Source organism: Ranitomeya variabilis, chromosome 6 (assembly GCF_051348905.1).
Source record: "Ranitomeya variabilis isolate aRanVar5 chromosome 6, aRanVar5.hap1, whole genome shotgun sequence".
NCBI classification, from domain to species: domain Eukaryota; kingdom Metazoa; phylum Chordata; class Amphibia; order Anura; family Dendrobatidae; genus Ranitomeya; species Ranitomeya variabilis.
The window spans coordinates 480,493,607-480,520,273 of NC_135237.1; the positions used below are offsets into that span (position 1 = coordinate 480,493,607).

Below are 26,667 nucleotides of genomic sequence, written 5' to 3' on the forward strand. Positions count from 1 at the left end.
GGTCACTTGGTTGGCTGTTGTGAAGGGGTTTCTCTTCACCATGGAGATTATTCTGCGATCATCCACTACTGTTGTCTTTTGCATTGATGAGTTCACCAGTGCTTTCTTTCTTTCTCAGGATGTACCAAACTGTAGATTTTGCCACTCCTAATATTGTAGCAATTCCTCGGATGGGTTTTTTCTGTTTTCACAGCTTAAGGATGGCTTGTTTCACCTGCATGGAGAGCACTTTTGACCGCATGTTTACTTCACAGCAAAACCTTCCAAATGCAAGCACCACACCTCAAATCACCTCCAGGCCTTTTATCTGCTTAATTGAGAATGACATAACGAAGGGATTGCCCACACCTGTCCATGAAATAGCCTTGGAGTCAATTGTCCAATTACTTTTGGTCCCTTTAAAAACAGGGTGGCACATGTTAAGGAGCTGAAACTCCTAAACCCTTCATCCAATTTTAATGTGGATACCCTCAAATGAAAGCTGAAAGTCTGAACTTCAACTGCATCTAAATTGTTTTGTTTAGAATTCATTGTGGTAATGTCTATAACCAAAATTAGAAAAATGTTGTCTCTGTCCAAATATATATGGACCTAACTGTATGTCTACGTTCACATTAGCGTTCGGCGCCGCAGCGTCGGGCGCCGCCGCATGCGTCATGCGCCCCTATATTTAACATGGGGGCGCATGGACATGCGTTGTGCTGCGTTTTGCGACGCATGCGTTTTTTTGGCCGCAAGCGTTGGGCGCAGAAAACGCAGCAAGTTGCATTTTTTTTGCGTCCAACTTTCGGCAAAAAAGGACGCATGCGTCGCAAAACGCAGCGTTTTAGCGTGCGTTTTGTTGCGTTTTTGTTTGCGTTGTACGTTGCGTCGCCGACGCTGCGGCGCACAACGCAAATGTGAACGTAGCCTATGCTGGGTAAAAAATCTGCACCAATTTATGCATCAAAATCGGCAACAACCCCTCCCCACAGATATAAATCGTTAAGCTTAATGACGTCCAGTGGAAAGTCAAATCAATGTACCCGAAAGGCCCCCATTCACAGACTAACGTCAGCTGAACCCGCCAATATCAATAGGTTTGGTGGATCCTCCATGTGTATGGGGAAGCCGACCTTCAGAGGAGATCGGGCATGTCTAAGTTAGGACTGCCATTCCCTTTGTTCTCCTGGAGTCAAGCACCGACAAAGATGTCTGTCTGTGGCTTTCTTAAAGAGAAAACAAGAGCACTTGGCCGAATAACCGCTCCGGTGTATGGGAGAGACGGCCGAGATGGCTGAACGATCGCCCAAACCATCCTTCGTCCCACAGCCATCTAACATACAGCTCTGGCAAAAATTAAGAGACCACTGCAAAATGTTCAGATTGTCTGATTTTTCTCTTTATAAGTATATTTTTGAGTAAAATGTAAATTGTTCTTTTATTCTATAAACTTCTGACAACATGTCTCCGAATTTCCAAGCAATAAATTTTGTATTTTTTTCTGACCAAGAAAAATGGTAAAAATAAAAAAAATCTGTGCTTTCAGACCTCAAACAACGCAAAGAAAACAAGTTCATAATCATATAGAAACAACAATACTAATGTTTTATCTCAGGAAGAGTTCAGAAATCAATATTTTGTGGAATAACCATGATTTTTAATCACAGCTTTCATGTGTCTTGGCATGCTTTCCTCCAGTCTTTCACACTGCTCCTGGGCCAAAAATGTAAGCAGTTCTTCTTTGTTTGATGGCTTGTGACTATCCATCATCCTCCTGATTACATTCCAGAGGTTTTCAATGGGGTTCAGGTCTGGTGATTGGGCTGCCCATGACAGGGTTTTGATGTGCTGGTCTCTTATTTTTTGCAGAGCTGTACATGGCCGACTTTAGACTTTCTTCACACACAATGGATGTACAATTTTCTTTAATGGTCGTAATCATTTGAATGCAGTTCATAAAAACCCACAATGTACAAAACTCTATTCAGTAATGGATTTTCAGGTGCAGAAAAATCCCTGAATCCGTATTCGGAAGGGGCCCTATTTTAGTTTTCTCACATAAATCCCCATTCATTGGTTGTGAAATACTGCACAGGGTCTATAAAAGGTTTATACCATTAGGTTATATATAAAATATTATGCTCACCAAGCAACTGGCATCACTCTTCTGCATTTGGTGCCGCCCAGAGGTCTTTTGACATCAACATCCAGCAGGGTGGGGGGGTCATGTGACTGCTGCAGCGAATCAGCGTCAGTTGATTGGCTGCAGCGGTCACATGTGATCCCTGCCGGGATGCCAAGAGACAAGCGGGGTTGAGAGGGAAAGAGATGTGTTGGAGTGGCACAGCAGAGAGTATGGGGAAGCATCTGCGGTCCAAGAGGCGAGTATAATTTTGGTTTTTACCTTATCCTGGGTCCATTAATCTAACTTTGCAGTAGGGAGCAGCCCCTTTTATAGGTAATTACTTGCATGTAAGAAACATACTACAATAGGTAGTTAAATTCATATAAGAGAAATGAGGATACAACTACTTTGGATTGCAGGATTTGTTTTTAGATGGATGAAGTGGAAGACGACTCTCTAGGTCTCCTGCGTGTGCAGTCTGTGTGCGCTACGCCCAGCCGATGAGGGCCACAGTCCAGGCTTGCATCATCTGTTCTGGTGTATGCTGCCGTCAGGTGTGGAGACGCTCGGCTCCCATGGGGCCTTATTCCTGCAGACCTTGCTGCTGATGATACAAACCATCAGGCAGCCATTCTGCTCCAAGACATCGGTTTTTATAGTCTCATTAGAAAGGAGCAAAGCAGAAATCAATATGCTTCTATTAGCAGGAAAGTGAACATTAATGGGGTTGTCCGCTTCCGCTGTCAAATATCTCTAAACTTGTGTGATAGTGTTTCTCCACTTATAGTGCTATATAATTGTCTTTCTAAACCCCTCCATTGACGGTTTTTGTAGATAACGCGCAGTACGAAAATGTTGAAGTCTGTGTGCTGCGGTTGAACTAAACTATGCAGCGTCTTGCCTGTTGCCATAGCCGTCCTTAGTGCCGGGGCAAGCACTGTAAAATCCTAGGACACTTGCTCCAGCACTGAAGACGGTAGTCAGCAACAGGGAACGGACGCTGCTCAGTATAATGGCAATCCATCAGCAAAAAACGCCAATACAGTGATTTACAAAAACCAGGAGTGGGTGAGAAATAAAGAAGTGGTGACGTCTTTCTATTATACTTTTCCTCTGATTGTCCCATTCCTGATTTTGGCTTACAAATGCTGATGTAAAAAACTGACCAAATACTGAACGTGTGAACGTGGCCTAACATTCCTGTATCACCAAAGCCTCACCCATGTCCTGGTTAGTGTTGGTCCCAGCAGCTCCACTACCGGCTTGTGCTCGACATGAGTGAGCTCCCTGCGTTGGAACTTTAGTAAGATTCTCATCTAAACAAAAATAATTTCAAGTGGACATCCCCTGTAAATATGTACAAGGTTGTAGGGAGAGGTTTGTTCCCTGTGGGTGCCGACCAGCACAGTGCCCGCCGTGTGCCATATGTAGGGGCGTTTTGTTTACCCATATTCCAGCCCTCTTTTGCCGCCCTTATTAACACCAGTTTTAATGCTGTGTCTTTTATTTCTAACACTTTAGTAGAAATAATTTTAAAGCAATTCTCTAGATGACAAACCTAAATAAAAATTTAAAAAAAAAAACACGGGACATGCCCTGACTATGAAGATTTCGAGGCTGTTGAATATCGGAAGGCCCTGGGCGACCAGCCGCTCTCCACTATGAAAGCCAAGTCAGGAGTGTAGTGCGTACGGGCTGAGGCCAATATGTCTCTTTTAGGCTTTGTACACCTCGGAAGTCTGACTCCATTACAAATGGAAACGGCAGCAGTGTCAGGCCGGCGTCACACTGGCGAGTTTTACAGACGTAAGAGCGCAGAAATTACGTCCGTAAAACTCGCAAAATAAACGGCACAATTATTCTCAATGGGGCTGCTCCTATCAGCCGTATATTACGGTTCAGTATTATACGGCTTTCTAGGCCGTACAAAATCGCAGCATGCTGCGTTTGTCAGCGCATTGCGCAAAAAAAATCGCCAATGAAAGTCTATGGGGGCGAGAAAAATACGGATTCCACACGGACCAGCAGTGTGACTTGCGAGAAATACGCAGCTGTGTTAGTGAAAAGTCGGTAATTCAATTGCCGGCTTTTCAATTCTCCTGCACAAACCCAACAGGATATGAGACATGGTTTACATACAGTAAACCATCTCATATCCCCTTTTTTTTGCATATTCCACACTACTAATGTTAGTAGTGTGTATGTGCAAAATGTCAGCGCTGTAGCTGCTAAAATAAAGGGTTAAATGGCGGAAAAAATTGGCGTGGGCTCCCGCGCAATTTTCTCCACCAGAATGGTAAAGCCAGTGACTGAGGGCAGATATTAATAGCCAGGAGAGGGTCCATGGTTATTGGCCCCCCCGTGGCTAAAAACATCTGCCCCCAGCCACCCCAGAAAAGGCACATCTGGAAGATGCGCCTATTCTGGCACTTGGCCACTCTCTTCCCACTCCCGTGTAGCGGTGGGATATGGGGTAATGAAGGGTTAATGCCACCTTGCTATTGTAAGGTGACATTAAGCCAGATTAATAATGGAGAGGCGTCAATTATGACACCTATCCATTATTAATCCAATTGTTTGAAAGGGTTAAAAAACACACACACACGATTTAAAAGTATTTTAATGAAATAAACAGCGGTTGTTTTAATATTTTATTGCTCTCTCAATCCATTTGCAGGCCCTCGCTTGGCAAAATAATAAACGCACAAGATACATACCCTCAGCTGAACCGTCACGTCCCACGATGTAATCCATCTGAAGGGGTTAAAATAATTTACAAGCAGGAGCCCTGCTAATGCAGCTGTGCTCCGTGCCTATAATCCCCGGCGAATGAATGAAATGTAGGTCATTGACCTACATTTCCTTCAGTCGCCGTGATGCGCCCCCTGGTGGATGTCCTCATATGACCTGGAGCGTGGGAAAAAGTTCCCAGGCTGCAGTTCATGAGAACATCCAGCAGGGGCGCATCACCGCGACTGAATGTAAGTATAGATCACTCTGCTTTCCTTTCAGCACCCGGGGATTACAGGCACGAGCGAGTGGTTTATCGCAGCTCGTGCCTGTAATATTAGTTAACCCCTTCAGATGGATTACCTCGTGGGACGTGATCGGACATCAGAAGGTATGTATCTTGTGCGTTTATTATTTTGCCAAGCGAGGGCCTGCAAATGGATTGAGAGAGCAATAAATTATTAAAACAACCGCTGTGTTTATTGCATTAAAATACTTTTAAATCATGTGTGTGTGTTTTTTAACCCTTTCCTACAATTGGATTAATAATGGATAGGTGTCATAATTGACGCCTCTCCATTATTAATCTGGCTTAATGTCACCTTACAATAGCAAGGTGGCATTAACCCTTCATTACCCCATATCCCACCGCTACAGGGAGTGGGAAGAGAGTGGCCAAGTGCCAGAATAGGCGCATCTTCCAGATGTGCCTTGTCATGAATCCCCAATGGCTAGGGATAGCACAGGATAAGCAAAGTATAATAAATATCGGACGAGCTCTAGGGTGATGGAACCTGGGCTGACCGCTGCCCTACGCCTGACAAACGCAACTAGAGATAGCCAGGGAGCGTGCCTACGTTGGTTCTAGACGCCACGCACCAGCCTAAGAGCTAACTAGTACTGCAGAGAAAACAAAGACCTCACTTGCCTCCAGAGGAATTAACCCCAAAGATATAGTTGCCCCCCACATGTATTGACGGTGAAATGAGAGGAAGGCACATACATAGAGATGATGTATATAGCTTTAGCAAATAGAGGCCCGCTGAAAACTAGAAAGCAGAATGACACAAAAGGGTACTGAGCGGTCAGCAAAAAACCCTAATCAAAAAAACCATCCTGAGATTACAAGAACCCATGTGCCAACTCATGGCACATGGGGAGAACCTCAGTCCACTAGAGCAACCAGCTAACAAGAGACATTCTAAGCAAGCTGGACAAAAAACCAAACAACTGAAAATCAGCACTTAGCTTATCCTGAAAGATCTGGGAGCAGGTAGGCAGGAACCAAACAGAGCACATCTGAACACATTGATAGCCGGCAAGGGAAATGACAGAGAGGCCAGGTAAAATAGGAAACACCCAGCCTCTGATGGACAGATGGAAACCAAAGGCCGCAACCCACCAAAGTCACCCAGTACCAGCAGTAACCACCAGAGGGAGCCCGCAAACAGAATCCACAACAGTGCCTTTTCTGGGGTGGCTGGGGGCAGATGTTTTTAGCCACGGGGGGGCCAATAACCATGGACCCTCTCCTGGCTATTAATATCTGCCCTCAGTCACTGGCTTTACTACTCTGGCGGAGAAAATTGCGCGGGAGCCCACGCCAATTTTTTCCGCCATTTAACCCTTTATTTTAGCAGCTACAGCGCTGAAATTTTGCACATACACACTACTAACATTAGTAGTGTGGAATATGCAAAAAAAAGGGGATATGAGATGGTTTACTGTATGTAATCCATGTCTCATATCATGTCGGGTTTGTGCAGGAGAAATTAAAAGCCGGCAATTGAATTACCGGCTGTTCACAGATATCGCGCTGAATGAAATCTAAATACAGAATATATATATATGTGTCTCAATGACATATATATATATATATATATATATATATATATATATATATATATATACTGAATATATGTTTTCCCGAACATTTGAGCACATAAATCCATTAGATGTCGGTTTTGCAAGCCTGCGCGAAAATCTCGCAGTACGGATGCCATACGGATTACATACGGAGGATGCCATGCGCAAAATACGCTGACACACCCTGACTACGGATCAATATTTTGGGAACATTTCTGCGTATTACGGCCGTAGTACGGACGTATAATACATGGCGTATTGTCTTACGCCAAGTGTGACCCCGGCCTCAGACATGCCACATAACAGGACCCATCAGCACCAGTGGTGTCTATGGGCGACAGATACAAACAAAGGTTGTCCGGTCATTTAAATTATTAAAAATGAACCTCCCAGAATGCTGTAAATTAATAAGAGGGATTATACTCACCCTATGATCCTGCGCTGCCACCATTTTGATGCTTCCCAGGTTCTCACTTTCTGCTTAAGGTACCTTCACACTAAACGATATTGCTAGCGATCCGTGACGTTGCAGCGTCCTGGATAGCGATATCGTTGTGTTTGACAGGCAGCAGCGATCTGGATCCCGCTGTGCCATCGTTGGTTGGAGAAGAAAGTCCAGAACTTTATTTCGTCGCTGGATCTCCCGCTGACATTGCTGGATCGGTGTGTGTGTCACCGATCCAGCGATGTCTTCACTGGTAACCAGGGTAAACATCGGGTTACTAAGTGCAGGGCCGCGCTTAGTAACTCGATGTTTACCCTGGTTACCAGCGTAAATGTAAAAAAAACACTCACATTCCGGTGCCCGGCGTCCGCTTCCCTGCACTCCTCCTGCATCCTGTGTAAGTGCCGGCTGTAAAGCAGAGCGGTGACGTCACCGCTCTGCTCTGTGGGAGATGCCGGAGATGTTCGGCGCTGACACAGGATGCAGGAGGAGTGCAGGGAAGCGGACGCCGGGCACCGGAATGTGAGTATGTGGGGTTTTTTTTTACATTTACGCTGGTAACCAGGGTAAACATCGGGTTACTTAGTAACCCGATGTTTACCCTGGTTGCCAGGGGACTTCGGCATCGTTGGTCGCTGGAGAGCGGTCTGTGTGACAGCTCTCCAGCGACCACACAACGACTAAACAGCGACGCTGCAGCGATCGGCATCGTTGTCTGTATCGCTGCAGCGTCGCTTAGTGTGAAGGTACCTTTAGACTGGGGATAGACTTCTCACTGCTGCAGCCAATCAGTGCACAATGATCATAAATGTTCAATGTTAAAGGGGTTGTCCACTATTTGACAATCCCTTATGAATGTCCCCAAAGTGACGCACAGCTCCTCTACTCTAAGCCTTGTATCTCCCACTGGCCTCGTGACAAATAATCTCATGGACTTCAATTCAGGGACACAGGGCCCGGAGTGGAATCGGTCCAGGAGCTAAGTACCGTATATATTATGTTAATGCAGTTTTTAACCACTTTAACTGCATGGACTGGCTGCAGAAGTCACATGTATCCAGACAGAGACAGACAGGGAACCAGGGAGGCATCGGAATAGAAGCAGCAGAACAGAAGGTATTACTATATTATAGCTTTTTGAAAGGTTTTGTTTTAAAAATATGAAATTCCAAACACTATTGTGAAATTTACATTTAACCGGAAAAAAAAACAACAACCTTTTCCATAGTATAAAATCTCCACTACTTGTAAAACCATTTTTCTGTGATTCAATACTAACCATTACTAATATACTCAGGTGAAGTTTCCACTTTTCACCTCCCATTTCCCACGAGCCGCCATGTTCAGTATACATGTATAAGATTGTGTTCATACTCATAGTAGTTGTCAGCTACTAGCATTCATCTATGAACTCATGGGTTCTCATCATGGTCAACTCCTGGTTTCCGCAATGAATTCATTTGTGGGCAAGGAGACGCTTGAAGGTCTCTTCTCTAAAGACGATTTTTCAATGGGCGTAAAATGAGCATTGATTCAATCTATATGTGTTACTTCAAAAACATATCCGCTCGGCTGGGTCATAGTGAGACATTACCCCTAATGTGTATAGTATTGGATGTGTTACTCCTGTTATATTGGAGAAAAATAAGTCATGTTAGTCACTGTAAATGGGAATGACTTGTCTTCATGGATCATATTGGGGAAAACGTCGTCAAATATATCTGAGCTTACAGGTAGTATGCTATTAGCCTAATACTACGTGTAAGCTCAGATGTAGTTTAGGAGAGGGGTCGTCACTGACAGACATCTCTGGTGGCGGATTATCTAACGTAAAAGCAAGGTCTGCGCATGTTGTAACCCAACGTGTCCAACTTTTCTCCTGACGTTTGCCTTTTGGGAAGATTCAGGACACCTCCATACACAATATACAGTAGACCGGACCTGATGAAATCAGTGGGTTGTGCTGCCAAATCTCTAGTGTGTATGGCCTCCAGCAGTGGTTCAGTTGTGCCAGTCACCAATCCCAAAATGTGCATGTTAATAGCACAAATATGAACTGGGCCTAAAATTAATTCTAACCAGATGTTCTTTGTCAATGCATCTAATTTGTGTTTTTTAATCTGGAGACAATTTATAATTTTAACACCAACAACGTTTCATACATGGTGGTGGGCAGGGTACACTTGGAATGGGGATATAGTCTGTCGGAAAGAAGTACAGCACTAAGTCATGCAGAAAATGCCAAAATGTCACTCTTGCCAAGTAGCAACATGTGGAAAGAAAAAGGTGGAAAATTCTGCGCTGGTGGTAGATGGTAATAGATCCAGGTCCACACTAGGATAAACAACAAAAAAGAAAGACAGGGGGGCAGCACCACTGCCAACATGAAGCTGCAGACCACTGATAACCACAGGTACGGCTTCAAAGCCGGTATGATAGGACGCTATGTTCCAAGATCTCAAGTGCTATATCCAGAAAAAACAAATCCGTCCACTTGTACAATAGAAAAAAGAAAAGCACTCACCGATCTGAAAAATCCTTAGCTTTACTGAGTCTTCATTAAAAAGAGTCCATGGCCGGGAGAGTGAGGAAAGGAGTTAGTGCGAGCAGGTCAGAACGACGGCCGTTTCGCGCTATGCCAGCGCTTCTACGGGTCCACCGCATAACGCAAAACGGCCGTCGTTCTGACCTGCTTTCACTAACTCCTTTCCTCACTCTCCCGGCCATGGACTCTTTTTAATGAAGACTCAATAAAGCTAAGGACTTTTCAGATCGGTGAGTGCTTTTCTTTTTTCTATTGTATAAGTGGCCACACTAGGATAAGATGTATTTTTTTTATTTTGTCTACACGTTTCAAAGTACCATGCTTCTTGCTCAGGACAAAAAAAACATATGACATAGGTACTTTGAAATGCGAAGACAAAATAAAGAAAATACATTCTCCTAGTATGGACCTGGATCTATTACCATCAGCGCAGAATTTTCCACATATTGCTACTTGGTCTTTTGCCCTGATGCAGCTGGGATTACACGCTCATTTAAATGTTGTGTGAATACAACATTATCAGGCTAGCATTTAACCTTTAATTATTTTATCCGGATAAGACCCTACTACGCTTTTCTCCCTTTCTTAGTTTTAGTCTTGTAGAGTAGAGGTCTGCATTCCTGATTTTCATAGTGAAGCGCAGCGCAGACCACCTTTCAGGAGCATAGGAGGTAGCCTCTAGCAATCTATAGTAGATCTCTCTATTGCTTTAAGGATCATTTGAACAGAAATAAAATGACAGAATACCTATAAAAAGAAAAAAGTTTTCTTCCAATGCACATGGCTATTATTCAAAGAATAAAAAAAAAAGATTTTAGAAGGTACAGTCAGTGTGTGTTACCAGCACCTAAATATCATCGCTCAATCACCTGGAATAATCTTTACAATATTGTACAGGGAATATATTCTTAGTCATGTGTGACCTTTAAATTTCTATTTGTTATGCAAGCATGTAGGTAGTATTAAGTACGAAATGAGTAAGAGGAAGAGGAGAATTCCTATCACTTCGCACAGGGAACAGGAATCAGCTCATGCCTATTGCCAGGCTCACGTACTCCAGTGGTTCCAATACATTCTGTGCACAATTATTAGGCAACTTGTATTTTTGACGATTAATTTGATTATTGAACAATTAGTCTGATGTTCAATCTATTTCTTAGGCCGGGAGGGAGGAGGGATGCACACGGCCGTAGATTCTCTCATGCCAGATAATTGGGACTGATTATACAAATACACCACAAGCAAAAGGGTAACAATGTTTTGAAATTTCGACTTTCAGGCTCCATATCTCACCATCCACTACTGCTTCTAACATGAGACTACCATCATTTTATAGACAATCATGTTGGCTATCTCATACATAAATTTGACTTGCATACCCATAGTACTAGAGTGTATGAAGTAACTCGTATTGTAGGATACTCACACATAGCTCAGCATTGAGACCACCATTGATCCTGGTCAAGTATTCAACACCATTGGCTGTGAAACAACCCCATATCATCAGGCTTACGCCAGTGAACTTGACAGTTCCTTAATTTTCTTGATCCGCTAACCCCCTTTCCCTTGTTTCTTCCAGAGCCATTTGCACCCATCAGAGCCTAGTCTATTGACTTTCACCATTGCCCCAAATCACCCGTTTCCAATCTACTGTCAACTTTTTGTACTGTTGCAAACTAGAGCGATGCTTCTTATAACAATATTGAAGATGAGGCTTCTTCACCTTTTTTCGGGCCACTATTCCATACTTGTGTAATGTGTGTCGCACGGTGCTTGCATGGATGCATGATCTCACTGTTATGAAGCATACGAGCCGTATCCAGTGCCATGTATGTCGCACCAGAACTGACAGACCTTATGATGAGCCGACTTGCTGACTCATATTTTGCTAGGACGTCCACCTCTTGGCTTTTGAATGGACGGACGGACTTCATTTTGTATTCTTCCAACTGTATTGGCACTCACATAATGCAGTTTGTCAATTTTCTTGGCCAAGAGACAGCCATCGATGAGCTGGATGATGCAGTTTCTCTGTTCTTGGGAATTCTTCTTCATGGCTCCTACTCGATTCAAACCGGTGATCTTTCACTTGAATCAACCTAATAACACACTGAGCTATTAGGGAAGGTGAGAAACGGTAGTAATTTGTAGCATAGGAAGGAAAAGATTTTTGCACCACCAGAAGCAAAACAGTAACAATGCAGTGACATGACAAGAATCTGCATAACTAATCATATGCTAAATAGTTGCAAGTCAAATATAAGTATGAGATAGCCAAGATGATTGTCTATAAAATGATGGCAGGCTAAAATTGGAAGCAGTAGTGGAGGTGAGATATAGGGCCCGAAAGTCAAAAGTTCAAAATATTGTTACCCTTTTGCTCATCAGTGTACTCTCGGATCAAACTCTGCCAAAAGAAATATCAGTGACCAATATAGTCACCCTTCTTTTCTATAACAATCATGAGAATTCCCTCAGTCCCTTAAAGGGGTTCTCAGAGAATGAGATAAAATGGCATCCCCAATATAATACAAACTGCTGCCTGTCACCTGTTTGTGTGCGCTGTAGACTGAAGACACAAAGCTACAAAGATCTGTGTCTCATCTGACGAGCTGTATCACATACTTCAGTTGGTGTCCGGAGACACAGCTGCTATATGTGAAGATAGAGCACAAAGGTTGTTATCTTCAGCTTCATCCTCCTCAATGTTTATTTGTAAGCCATAATCATCAACATTAACAGAAATAAACACTTGAAATACATCACTCTGTTTGTAATGACTCTATATATGAGTTTTACTTTTTATATTGAAGAACTGAAATAAATTCACATTTTAATGATATTCTAATTTTGTGAGAAGCATCTGTAGCTCCAAGATTGACAGAGGTAGAGGAGATGAAGCTGGTGATCTCTTCACTGAGCACAAAATGGGTTGAAACATATTTCGCACCATAGCACAGCTGTGTTCCAGGCCTCCAATGGGAGATGACTGATACAGCGCTAGTCACTTGAAACCCAAGTCTCAGGAGCTGTAGGTCTTCAGTTTGCAGCCCGTACGGACACGTGATTAGGACCGACTGCAATGTGAAATATATCAGGGACTTTATCTAATTCTTTGGAGAACCACTTTCATCTATTTACTTTGAACTTTCTGGGAAGAACCGACCACAGCCTTCCAGACACTGTTCAGGGAGGAGACTGGTTTCCTTCACCATATATCTCCTGTTTAGGAGCCCACAAGTTCTCAATAGGGTTTCACCTTCTGCGTCTGGTTCAGTGGCGGTCAGGTCTCTGCCTTCCTTACCTCGGCCATGTCTCTTAGCACTGAACACATTGTACTTCTGGCCTCTCCAGGGAGGTTGCAGTTCTGGAATATGACAGCACTGAAGGATAATGGCTTCTTGGTCGCTTTGCATTTGATTCTTATCAAATGTTTGTCAGTGATTATGAGTCTTTTTTTCTCTCAACGCGTTTTTTGCAACTCTATTTGCAACAAAACTTTTGATGGTTCTGTGATCACATTCTACAGTAAGACTTAATTTTTGACTTTTCAGAGTCAGTTAAATCTCTTTTTGACCCATTTTCTCTGAGGAAACAAGCTACCTAATAATTCTGCGCACCTTGATAAAGGGTGTTGTATTCTTAGGCCGTACCCTCCTTCATTACACAAATACACATCGCCTGATGTGCTTCATCCCATAAGCATCTGAGATTATAAAGTTTGGAGTTGGAAAATCTCACAAATACTCATTTGCCTAATAATTGTGCAGTGTAATGAATGTCTTCAGGGAGGATAGTCAGACCTGCTCCAAGCACAAACTGTAATGCATTACATAGGCATCAGGTGGACAAGTTTAATGGCCATTCCTATCTTTCATGTTCATGTAATATCCACAGCATAACAGGCCCTGTATCTATGTTGAGATCGGGCACCCCATCGAGCGGCGCTATCAGAGAAGCTGCGTGTGTCCTTCAAGGAGGGAGTAATCCTTTCAAGTGTGCGGCCTACAGTTCTTTAACATGAACCTCATGTTATGGAAACTTGCAGTTTCTTGAAAATCGGCATATGGCAGATTCTCTGAAGACGACTCCTGTAAAGGTGAAAAATGTCCATGCACACAGCGTTGTTGTCATATGTATACATGTTCTATAGACCATTAAATAGGAGGCTGGAAGGAGGGGGATGCAGCTGCAGTCTGTGCTGTAAAGGGGTGGAATCTTGTCAGCCGGAGCACACAGTGCAGATGTTACATCAACCTATGAAGGACTTGCATATTTTGCAAGCAATGAAACTGAAAATATACTTTTACAGTAACCAGCAAAGGGTCAGAAAAATATGGTGGGTTAGAGCATTCTCTCAACACGTTTTAGCCCTGTGTTTTACGTACTGTAAATGACTCCGGCACTTACTGATGGAGCTAGTAGAACTTAAGGTACCGTCACACTCAGCGACGCTGCAGCGATATAGACAACGAGCCGATCGCTGCAGCGTCGCTGTTTAGGTCGCTGGGGAGCTGTCACACAGACCGCTCTCCAGCGACCAACGATCAGGGGAACGACTTCGGCATCGTTGAAACTGTCTTCAACTATGCCGAAGTCCCCCTGCAGCACCCGGGTAACCAGGGTAAACATCGAGTTACTAAGTGCAGTGCCGCGCTTAGCAACCCGATATTTACCCTGGTTACCATTGTAAAAGTAAAAAAAAAAAAAAACACTACATACTCACCTTCCGATGTCTGTCACGTCCCCCGGCGTCCGCGCTGCTGCTCAGAGCTTCCTGCACTGAATGTGTCAGGGCCGGCAGAGCACAGCGGTGATGTCACCGCTGTGCTCGGCTTTACGGCCGGCACTGACACATTCAGTGCAGGAAGCTCTGAGCAGCAGCGCGGACGCCGGGGGACGTGACAGACATCAGAAGGTGAGTATGTAGTGTTTTTTTTTTACTTTTACAATGGTAACCAGGGTAAATATCGGGTTACTAAGCTCGGCCCTGCGCTTAGTAACCCGATATTTACCCTGGTTACCATTGTAAAACATTGCTGGCATCGTTGCTTTTGCTGTCAAACACGACGATACACGCCGACCTAACGACGAAATAAGGTGCTGGACTTCTAGCTCCGACCAGCGATATCACAGCGGGATCCAGATCGCTGCTGCGTGTCAAACACAACGATATCGCTATCCAGGACGCTGCAACGTCACGGATCGTTGTCGTTCTCGTTGGAAAGTTGTTCAGTGTGAAGGTACCTTTACTTTGGCATGAATTGCTTCCACCAAGTTTGCACGAGAGAGTACTGCTCCATCCATTGCGCTTTCCACCATGGCTTATGGAGGTAGTAGCCCGGGCACAGGGCCCAAACTATGGGCATCCATACGCCCATGGAGACTAGGACCAATCAGTCCATCCAATCTATCATATCCAATGACACCTTTTCTATTTGTCATTTCAGCTAATCTGATTATTAGACTGTATTTTATCCTTGTATAAGTGATGATTGTTTCTTTTTGCTGTTTTTATTTGCTAATTTACAGCACATTTATGTAATAAATTATTCTGCACCCGGTGGGGTAAATACGGTATTCTAGGAAAACAAAAATAATGGATCTGCAATAAAGCTTCAAACTGCTCAAGATAAAGGAGCAAAATCGATCTACTCAGTGAAGTGAAGAAAATAAACATTTCCCGATCGGTGTGCACAGAACAAACGAGCCTGTGTAAAGCTACGGTAAAAATCAATGTGGTTTATTTAGTCGTCTGCTCCATTGTCAATTACTTGTACTCAGAGCTGTTAGAGCCAGCGTGACCGGGAGCTGTACACACAGCTGTATCACCACATATGGTGCATGGGCTCCAGGAGGTGGGCCGTCAGCTGCCGATCTTAGGAAACAACCGTCTAGCGGACGCACAAGCCTCGTCTTCAGTCATTTATAATGTGAAACTAGGGCCAGTGCTTCACTATGCACACCAACACAGTCAGCCACTTTATCCAGGTAGGCATACATGGGCAGCAATCTTCCAAACCTGGCTCCACATCATGACTAAGGGCCCCTTCACACTGTGCAATCAAAGTCTGAACGAGCGTTCGATTTGTGACGTTTATCCGTCCTCGTTCCGAGGTTGCAAAGTGTGACATGGCGTTACGATCTGCGACGCAGCCCAGCATCGTACGATGTGAAAGAAAGAGCAGAACTTTCTTTCGTCGTAAATGTCTCGCTGTGGCGGTCGAAATCGTAGTATGTGACGGCGGTCATACGAGCTCGTAATGCGACTACGTGGGTTGGGCTTCCGCATACCTGTCTCCTGATTGGGCGTGACGTTTTAGCACGCCCATGCTGGTAATACGTCACGCTCGGAGTCGTAGGACTATGGCGGTGTGAAGGGTAGCGTACGATTGCGACGCGTGACGTTCACATCGCAACTACGTCAGAAAAAGCGTTAACATCGTAGAGTGTGACCGCTGGCTACGAGCTCGTACTGCGATGTCGAATATGACGCAAATGCGTCGTAATCGTAGCAGAATCGACCAGTGTGAAGGGGCCCTAAGTCTCTACGTGAAGACATCACATCTGTGGAGTCAGGTACTCTGTAACCACATCTCCGATTCTGGGATAAAGTAACGTGAGGACTGGGATGTAAAGCACAAACACTTTTTTTCTCCTAGCTTGCCAATTGCTGGGCAATTCTGACAGTGGTAACTAAGGCAAAAATGGGCCACTCATCGCGATGCCATGACAAAGTATGTTTTTTAGAGACCAGGGACCTGAACAACATGCAAAGAAGCCCACCCTTATATACAGCCTAATAAAGCCCACATGATGCCATCAGGGCTCAAGTAACATTCATGTTACACACCTGTCCTGGATATCCTGGCTCTGTTTCCTTCCCTGAGTCCGCTGCCCTCTGCTGTGCTCCACGTCGGGTTTTGCACGTTGCCAGGAGTGGATCAGTGACCTCTCCTTACACCTAGATAAGGCACACTTAGACACACCTGTGTCTTTGGGACACTCTAGTCCTATATTTGGTGTTCGCCACCATCTGTGCTTTTTATATTTGCATTTCATTCCCCCAGGATTCCACTTCATTGGTCCTGCTGCTCCTGAGATTCCTTTGTGTGCCAAATCCTCATTGCCTGAGTGGTTTCCTGCGTCAATGCCCAGGGTCTGTATTCCCACCCGGACCTAAGCCTTAAAGGATCCACCTCACCTAGGAGCTATCAATATAATTCATACTCCCCTAAATAACTCGCATAAGTTTCAGGGTCTCTTAGTAAAGAGGGGCTGTGGTCAATTGCACATTTTGCCACCCCCATAAAACTGTCTATAAGTCACATACTTTGCTAATAGTCGAGCCACAGATTGCAGTATTTCTTGCATTAATTCTTCCAATACGACATCTACTGTCACAGTGACCCTGTCCCTGAACCATGACCTGGAGGTGAATGGGCGATATGTGGCAGCATGTTACCCTAGAGAGAAGCACCAAGGGGAATGTGATGTAATACGTGGCACTTAGTATTAAAAACTGACCGCACTCTGATAGGCAAGAAGGTTTTGTGACAGTGCTAATGTACGATGCTACACATCTTTGGTGATTTCAGTGTTTTATTGTCTTTCCATGTTTCACATCATTAAAATGACATCTGGTGCCTGAACCCAAAATGTACATTATCCTAGAATGAAAACAAAACAAAAAAACAAAAGCAGGCATTATGCCCCCAGACAGAGATAACCATCTTCTGATAAAAATCCGCACTGTAATATTTGTTGTCACGCACGATCTAATCTAAGAGGACGCTGCAATCCTCACCCGAAATGATCCGAGCCAACTGCTCCACAATACCGGCTCATAAGCATCTCCTGCCAGAATGGGAAGCGAGCGGCCATAATCCCGGCACAAGGGAACAACTGCATCATTTCAAGCATTTTTTACAATTAGTCACTGATCTAACAGTCACAATACGTCACTGAAGGCTTTATCCATGGAGATGCGCGAAGTGTTCATGTATCAAGGGCTACAGCGAGCAGTAAAGGGAAACGTGATAAAGGACAGACGGATGGATGGATAGACGGACAAATAATGGGGAAATGCTCTACAACATTTTATATAGCAGTCTTTACATGAAGTCACAGCGACTCGAGCAAATTATCCAAGCTCCCCCAAGATACTCCAATAACACGTTATCCGAGCACATTCATTCATTACTACTTGCTAATTTCTATTAATGACTGGCTCCTAAAGATTACAATATACTGTCAGTTACCAATAAAAGAAAACTAACGATCTGACCGGAGAATCCGCATACAGGCTCCGGACACGTTCATACCTCTATATTTTATTAGGTTCCCAGTATTTTACTAGTCATCACTACAGTGAAACATGGAAGACCCCATAAGTCAACCAAAAAGCAAGTGTGAGCACAGCCTAAAATACAGCCTGAAAGCCATCGGTCATTTATTTACCTCCAGATTACATCAATATTTCCAGAAAATAGGTAAACTATGCATTATTCTGACTCCTTCCCACCAGTCATCGCTCAGTCAATAGGCAATTACACTGCTGCACAAGGAAAGCATTTTTCCATTTGCACATGTGGCACTTTCAAAGATTTGGACATTTCTACATTGTAATGATATTAGATGGGGGTAAGCACGAACTTTGCTGGATTTACAGTTCTTAGGGCATCGAGTTGGCCATTTCAGGAGGACAGGACAACCAGTTAAGGTATGGGGTCCTTCAGATTCTTCCCAATGGCAGATGTTAGAGGACAAAGGGATCAGCAGTTGGATTGGAAGAGGCCTGATACTTTTGTTTTCGGAGAGATAAGCTGCTGCTTTCAAGCTACGGATTACTCTGCTTTTCCTTCTGAAAATGACTGCTCACAAGTATCATGTGTGGGGGTGTTGGAGGAGATAGATTTTGGCAGAACAAGCGTTTGATTGGCAGCTAACATTTATGGCCACTTTACCACTTTTACTTCTACACAAAAAGAATTACAATTATTCATCAAGCACGGAGAAAGTACTGAAGCCCCCACGCTCACTAGTGAGTGGGACCAGTGTTCCTCCTAACTAGCATGCAGCGACTGGGACTTTTTGTATGGAGTGGGGGTCTACTACGTGTGCTACGGCTCCATACAACTGGGCCATTGGGAAGCCCAACAATCTAACATTCAGCACCCATTCTGCGAGTGGGTAATAGTCACAGAAAGATTTATCTGCAATACAATGCACTGCCTCTCCAGGCTGCACAGCCTAATACAGTCATGGCCAAAAGTGTTAGCGCCCTTGAAATTGTTCCAGAAAATGAAGTATTTCTCCCAGAAAATGATGCAGGTTCAGGGTGCATCAGTGTCCAAATGAACATTTGAATGAAATGAAACGCTATGGCAGTAGACCCAGGAGGACCCCACTGCTATCACAGCAACATAAAGACAGACTGCAGTTTGCCAAAATGTACTTCAGTAAGCCAAAATCCTTCTAGGAAAGAGTCGTGTGGACAGTTGAGACCAAGATGGAGCTTTTGATGAAGCACATCTTTCTGCTGTTAACCAAAAATGGAATGGGTTTTCATTTGCTGTAATCCATAATCATCAACAATAACAGAAAAAAACAAACACTTGAAATAGATCACTGTTTGTAATGGTTCTATATAATATATGAGTTTCACTTTTTGGATTGAAGAACTGGAATAAATTCACTTTTTGATGATATTCTAATTTTGTGAGAAGCACCTGTACATATTAAGTTCAGGGTGCCAACAATTTTGTCCGCACTATTTTGGGGGTTTGCATGAAATTATGTCAAATTTGCCTTTTTTTCCTGGGAGAATCACTTCATTTTCTACAACAATTTAAAGGGTGCCAAGACTTTTGGCCATGATTAATATGTAATATATAAACACACACACATGCACACAATGTGTATACATACATGCATACATACTCACACACACAATATAGAGTGGGGAAAATAAGTATTTGACACAATGCTGATTTTATAAGGATTGGAATCCATGACGGTGTAGTATGTTACTAATGGTAATGTTTGAGACTGTGGTCCCAGCTCTCTTCAGGTCATTGACCAGGTCCTCCCGTGGAGTTCTGGGCTGATTCCTGACCTTTCTCAGAATCATTCTTACCCCACGAGGTGAGATCTTGCATGGAGCCCCAGACCGAGGAAGATTGAGAGTCATCTTGCGTTTCTTCCAATTTCTAATAATTGTGCCAACAGTTGTTGCCTTCCCATCAAGCTGCTTGCCTACTGTCCTGGAGACCATCCCAGCCTTGTGCAGGTCTACAATTTTGTCCCTGGCCTCCTTAGCTCTTTGGTATTGGCCATGGTGGAGAGGATGGAGTGTGACTGTGTGTGTGGACAGATGCATTTTATACAGGTAACGAGGTCAAACGGGTGCAAGTAGGAGGCTTCTTAAAGAAAAACTTACAGTTCTGTGAGGGCCAGAATTCTTGCTGGTTGGTAGGTGACCAAAAACTTTTTTAAATAATTAAATTGCATTTTATTGCATGAAATATCATTCAATGTGATTTTTTTTTTTTTTAAGATTCTGTCTCTCACAGTTGAAGTGTACCTACGATAAAAACTACAGACCTCTCCATTCTTTGTAGGTGGGAAAACGTGCAAAATTGTCAGTGTGTCGAATACTATAATATATGCATACACATCAGAGCGTATCTCGGACGGCATTTGTACATTTATGAGCTCATCAAATGAATTAAAGGTGTAAGGGTAAACTATTAACCCTTTGCAGCTGTATGTATGACTAACCTGAATCACAGCTACAATAGCAGTTTTACCCCATTGAAGCGGTACGACTATGAGGACCCTGTACGGGACATTCCCTATATGATCACCATGGCAGCGGGGAGAAACATTCCAGAATTTGTGGCAGGCTGTGACGGCCGGCCCTTATATGGGTCTGTACGATGGTAATCCGCAGTGCTATGGAGGCCTCAACTGTCCTCTGGGTCACATCACATGTGTGAATAAGGCTGGCCAGGCTTTATCTTCGCTGACTGAGCAGCGCAGCGTACTCTCTCATGTACAGAGATATTCGTACTCTTATGTGATGCTGAAGATTGTTAAGTAGTTTTATCATTGCTTTTATATTGGAACCTGTAAATATACTAGAAAGCAAAACATCAGAAAAGCTACAATTAATGCTCCTGCCTCCTCCAAATTGTATGTGAGAGTCAGAGGGCACGGGTGTCTGGTCTCCGGGGACGTAGCGGGGATCTCGGAGGAGTGTCTGCAGCAGCACTGTACAGAACACGAGGACTAAGGAGCGCTCGCATCGTTTATCTCCGATACCGGCATGACTGGATCCTGCTGACACAAGCAGACTGATTGACTTCTCATTAGAGGCCATGGATCGTCCAGGTCAATTCGGGGGTCATTTATCCCGTCGGCTGCCAATAAACTGATGTGCTAATGCCTGCAGCTTCTCTTCTGCAATGTTATAAAACAAGGACAAGATAATCCTGAAATAGGAGTACAGTGAGGCACAAACAATACAACGCGGCTTTGGGTGATGTGACCGGGGTGGTCCCTCCTCACTTCTGTCAGTGGCTCTGATAACTTCACAACCTAAATGCAGTAATGGAAACCATCCTATTTTTAGAGCAGCTCCACGTTCTTGATGAACAGCGGGCATATAGACATGTACAATACTGCTGTGTCTCCCGGGGGCTCAGGAGCCATTCACTAAAGAGTCGCCCCCGTCAGCAAGTCTCTTTCTCCATTTTACGGGCTGTGGTGTATTGGGCATTATGCTGCACCCTCCGGGAACGTTGCAGCAGTTTTTTGCTCAGTTTCTTTCTTTTATGTGAAATAGTTGATGTCGGATGTTACTTTAGTCTATAGCAAGTTATTAAACTGGAACTAAACTTACGGTAACTCGTTTTTGATATGTTGTAGTACTCACATACTATAGATCGGTGACACCCGCCATGTGGCACAAGCTTATGCCCAAAACATGCGCAGAAAGGCGCACAGGCTCACACAAGTTTGTGGCTCCATATGCTTCTCACGTGTAGGCTGCACTCTGGCACATGGTTTGAGCAATGGGGTCTAGGGACGCAGAAAACAGTATTAAAAATGAACCGAAAAAAAAAATGAACTGGAGTATAAGTTGGTACGCATGCAAAATAGAAGCACGGTCACACTGGCCATTAAACAGACAAAATTCAAGACAGACATGAAATGATCATGGATCCTGTTTAATGGCTAATATGACGATGCTCCTATTTTGCATCCATACCAATTTGTACTAAAGTTTACTTTTTTTCGGTTTAGTTTCAGCTTTCTGTATTCAGTGCAGGTAAGGGTACGCGCTCCCTTCCGGTACGTGCTCCCTTCCGGTACGTGCTCCCTTCCGGTACACTGGACATTATGTTTATATAGCCATTTGCTGAGTGTCCACATTCGGGTCCCGATCCTGCTCTGCACTTATTCACACTGACATCACTACGACACATGGGAAGGCTTTAATGCTTTTTTTTTAAAATCAAACACGGTGTTTACTATGTACCCTGTGCTATTTATATGGACGATTGCATGGAGAGCCCCACAGACTCTCCATGCATGTGCTGCGACACTGCCTCCACACATGCAGCTGCGGTGCCGACCTGCCGGCGCGATCCAGGAAGCCGCCTTCCCTCTGCAGCCTATTCGGTAAGCGCTACAGCTTGCTAAATAAGAGGGAGCCTGAACAAATTTGCTCAACTCTAATTATTACGTAACTTAATTTATGGATTTCTTGCAGGTGTGGATTGGATGTTTTATTCCCAACATCTGGTGAGAATTTCATACCATTAGCTCCTTTAGAAATATATTTACGTTTAATACAGTGGTAATCTGCTTTTTTTACGTTAGGGCTCATGTAAACAACCATATCAGAGTCCTGTACTGCTTTAAAGGCTCACTGAGCTGTAATAGGTCATCCAAAGAAGTCTATGGGGCTCTATTGTTCTTCGGTACCCCCTCGAAAGATTCTAAGGCAGAATATTTCCTTAAAGGGGTATTTCGGCTCTACTCATTTCCGTAAATGGAGGTGAGCAGGGCTGCTGATGTCACGTCTACTGATACCCGCTAGGTCACATCTGTGATCAGCAGGTATTGTGCACCCGACCTGGCAGGTTTCACTAGACAGGACGTCATTGGCTCGTCTCACCTCCTGATGAGAAAGTGCATGGAGCTGTGGAATGCCCCTTTAATAAGACTCTGTATAGAGGCACCACATGGGCATGCAAGGGGCTAACATTTATGGACTATGCAGGGACTTTATGCCTCTGTAGAGCTGCAGGCCTCCTTCCTGACTAACTCCTTGATGCATATTCTTCTTTATCTTTACGGGAGCAGTAATACAAGTAATAGAGGACAGGAAGAATACAACAAATTGCATTTTTTTCACTTTAGAAAAGCTGACAGGCCATGGTGTAGGCTTCTTGTATCAAAACCATTGGGACGCCATTGTTTCACTGCACATATCTAACTGATGGTCTATGGTTATTTTTGCTGCAATAAGATAAATATATTGCATGTTCCAATATCTGCTATTAAGATGTTCTAGCAGATAAAATGAGCAATTCCTGTAAGACGAAATCCAGCACTTATCTTTACCTTTATCAGCTATTTCCACAAGTGACCTACCTGGAAGCTGCAATCTCCACCTTTGTCCGTGCTACAGCTGCTGCTCTCTGCGCCCCCTCGACAGCGCGGTCTACCTTTTCCTTCGTTTTGGTGTTCTTTATGGGTATAAGTTGCTTTCTTATTCCACGGACTAAAACATTATTTTTGTACTTTCCTTCTTCTTTTGTGCCATCCGGAAATATGGTACATCCATATCCATGCCTGCGATTGTTCAGCCATTCTCCCTCGTATTTCATTCCGTTTGATCGCTCACTTACTCCAAACCCAGTGCGCTTATCATTCTTCCATTCTCCCATGTAGGTTTCTGTGGTGGTGGCATCAACGTGATCTTCTACAGGAGAATAATCAGAGTCTAGATCTCCAAAGCTAATTGTAGAATTGGCATCGCTTGAGCTAATCCTACTCATAGCCGCATCGCTTCTCACAGAGCTGCGTTTGCTAGATATGGAGATCTTGGACTCTGATTTTCTAAGCTTGATGCTCCCCAGTAGTGACCCTCTTCTGAACAAACCCTTCTTCTTGCCCGTCATAAGCTCAGAGTCGCTGTGAAAATTCAATACAAAACCTCCACGGGTCCCAGCTGGACTGTCTGCTCCGATGTCATGAAGGACGGTGCCATTGCTCTGTTCACTACGTAGTGAAGACAGAGAGGTTCTCAGTGGTGATCGGATGACTGTAGCCATACCATAGGGAACGCTCTGCCGAACGCCATATCCATGCCTCATTCCTCCCATCCATTGTCCTTGGTATGTACCTGGATAAAAACACAGTGTCAAGTAAAAACAAAAAGCATGGACTTTACCACCATCAAGACATACACATTCACATACCGTACAACACTGAATCTATTATCAGGATTGATAAATAAACATTTTATAACCATGTTTAATCCTCCATCCCTATGGCAAGTGTGGTAAAAGAAAAGTAATATTTTATCACTGCCATCTTCTGATGTCGTCTGTAGACTGGTACGACCAATCATCTTGGCCATACTTTAATGTTCGTACCTATTTCTTGAAAAATGCAATACGCGCTTAGTCACACAGAAAATAAGTTAAATAGTAGCTACAATAATCGACTTCTTCAAAATGTGGCGCTGGAAAATAAGGTTTTCAATACCATGGAAGGCAAGAAATCAAAAATCAAGCCAGACATGTCACTCGAAGCAAGGACCAAGCTACGACTTGCCTACTTTGGACACATCAATCAAAGAGAGCAATCACCGGAGAAGGACATCATGGTCGGAAGAATAGAAGGAACAAGGCTAAGTGGAAGACCAGCAATCCGATGGCTTGATACTATCCAGATAACCGTGGAGAACACCATGGTGGACCTATCTATGCTTGCACAAGATCGATCTTCCTGCAGATCATAGATCCATCAAGTCACCATGGCTCGAGATAGATCTGAAGGCCGTTAAAGATTTAAAGTTAAGGTACCTTCACACGAAACGACTTTACAACGAGAACGACAACGATCCGTGACGTTGCAGCGTCCTGGATAGCGATATCATTGTGTTTGACACGCAGCAGCGATCTGGATCCTGCTGTGATATCGCTGGTCGTTGAATAAAGTTCAGAACTTTATTTGGTCGTCAGACCGGCGTGTATTGTCAGGTTTGACACCAAAAGCAACGATACCAGCGATGTTTTACGCTGGTAACCAGGGTAAATATCGGGTTACTAAGCGCAGGGCCGCACTTAGTAACCCAATGTTTACCCTGGTTACCAGCGTAAAAGTAAAAAAAACAAACAGTACATACTCACCTGCGCGTCCCCTGCCGTCTGCTTCCTGCTCTGACTGAGCGCCGGCCCTAAAGTGAAAGTAAAAGCACAGCGGTGACGTCACTGCTCTGCTGTTAGGGCCGGAGCTCACACAGTACAGGAAGCGGACGCCGGGGGACACGCAGGTGAGCATGTACTGTTTGTTATTTTTACTTTAACGCTGGTAACCAGGGTAAACATCGGGTTACTAAGCGCGGCCCTGCGCTTAGCAACCCGATGTTTACCCTGGTTACCCGGGGACCTCGGCATCGTTGGTCACTGGAGAGCTGTCTGTGTGACAGCTCTCCAGCGACCAAACAGCGACGCTGCAGCGATCGGCATCGTTGTCGCTATCGCTGCAGCGTCGCTTCGTGTGAAGGTACCTTTAAAGCAGATTTGTCACCAGCAGTCACAATATGTTTAGGGAGCATTTACCCTGGCCAATAGCAGCCGTTAAATGACCACGAATAGGCTACATGTGATTAAGTGGGTGGTAGTTTAGTAACCTGGTTAGACAAGCCACCAAAGCTCCATGTACACAGAATAATCATTAATGCAATCATTCTGTGCCTATAAAATATTGTTCTGGGAGCACTTGTCCTGTTTACACCGGACGATGTGCTGCTGGGGGCAATGATTTTTATCAAGCTTAAAAATTATTTCACCTGATGAACCTGATATACCTGGCAGCCTATTTGGAATGGCCAAGTGTTCATCCCAATTATTAGCCAGTGTAACTGCACCCTTACCCTGTGATAATCCATGTCAGAATGGTGGGATAGTCCTAGTCGAAAGTTTAATCTTAATCTCCAGAAACCTAGCTCCTACGTGTCCTCTATCTTTATCTTTACTGTATAAGAAAGTACAGCAATATTTTCTTATACAGAGGTGTGGAGTAAAAAACAATTGTAAGGTATACATTTTTACAGTAAGAGTCAATGGCCGACATACATCTTTTCATTTTTTTCTTTGACAAAAGGAAAAACGGATATGTGTAGAGAGCCTTACACCGAGTAGATAGGTATATGGCTAGGAGCTATAAGGCAGTGGGATTCAGCACTGCAGTATGGATTTTCTGAAAAAAATCAATACTTATGGTGCAGTGCCAGGTAAGGGAAGGAGGTTGGGGAAACAGGGAACTGGCCTCCATATCAGAGATCTGCTCTGAAGAGGATCTGTCAGTGCTCCTAATAAGCCTCTCAGCTTCAAGCGTCACCTCTGTAGTCTATACAGATGAGCACATTGAATTGCAGGACACTGTATTCTGAGGCCTTCAGCCTGTCTCCTACCTGCCGACATTCCCCGATGCAACGTCATTGTTGCGATGTGACATGCGTAAGATATAGCGCCTGGCCAATTAATCAGAAGATATGCCAGAAGGGAGAATGCTGCTCACGAGCCTCCTGTTAGGGTTCTGCAAACCATTTTGCTCATCTGTACTACCTGCTTTTCAAAAATGGATGCAAAACTCCCTTACTACCATATTATCCATCTCATGAATTAATACTACTGCTCCAATTGTGCAACACAATCGCACTTAACACAG

The 26,667-nt window shown here is 44.0% G+C and overlaps 1 protein-coding gene across 1 annotated transcript in view; it reads right to left on the bottom strand.

The window, feature by feature from the left end:
- JPH1 (junctophilin 1) overlaps positions 1-26,667 on the bottom strand; it is a 183,765-nt gene that overhangs the window by 129,449 nt on the left and 27,649 nt on the right. The window contains exon 2 of the mRNA XM_077270668.1: positions 23,359-24,112. Coding sequence (XP_077126783.1) covers positions 23,359-24,112 — 754 coding nt within the window. The remainder of the gene's footprint in view (positions 1-23,358; positions 24,113-26,667) is intronic.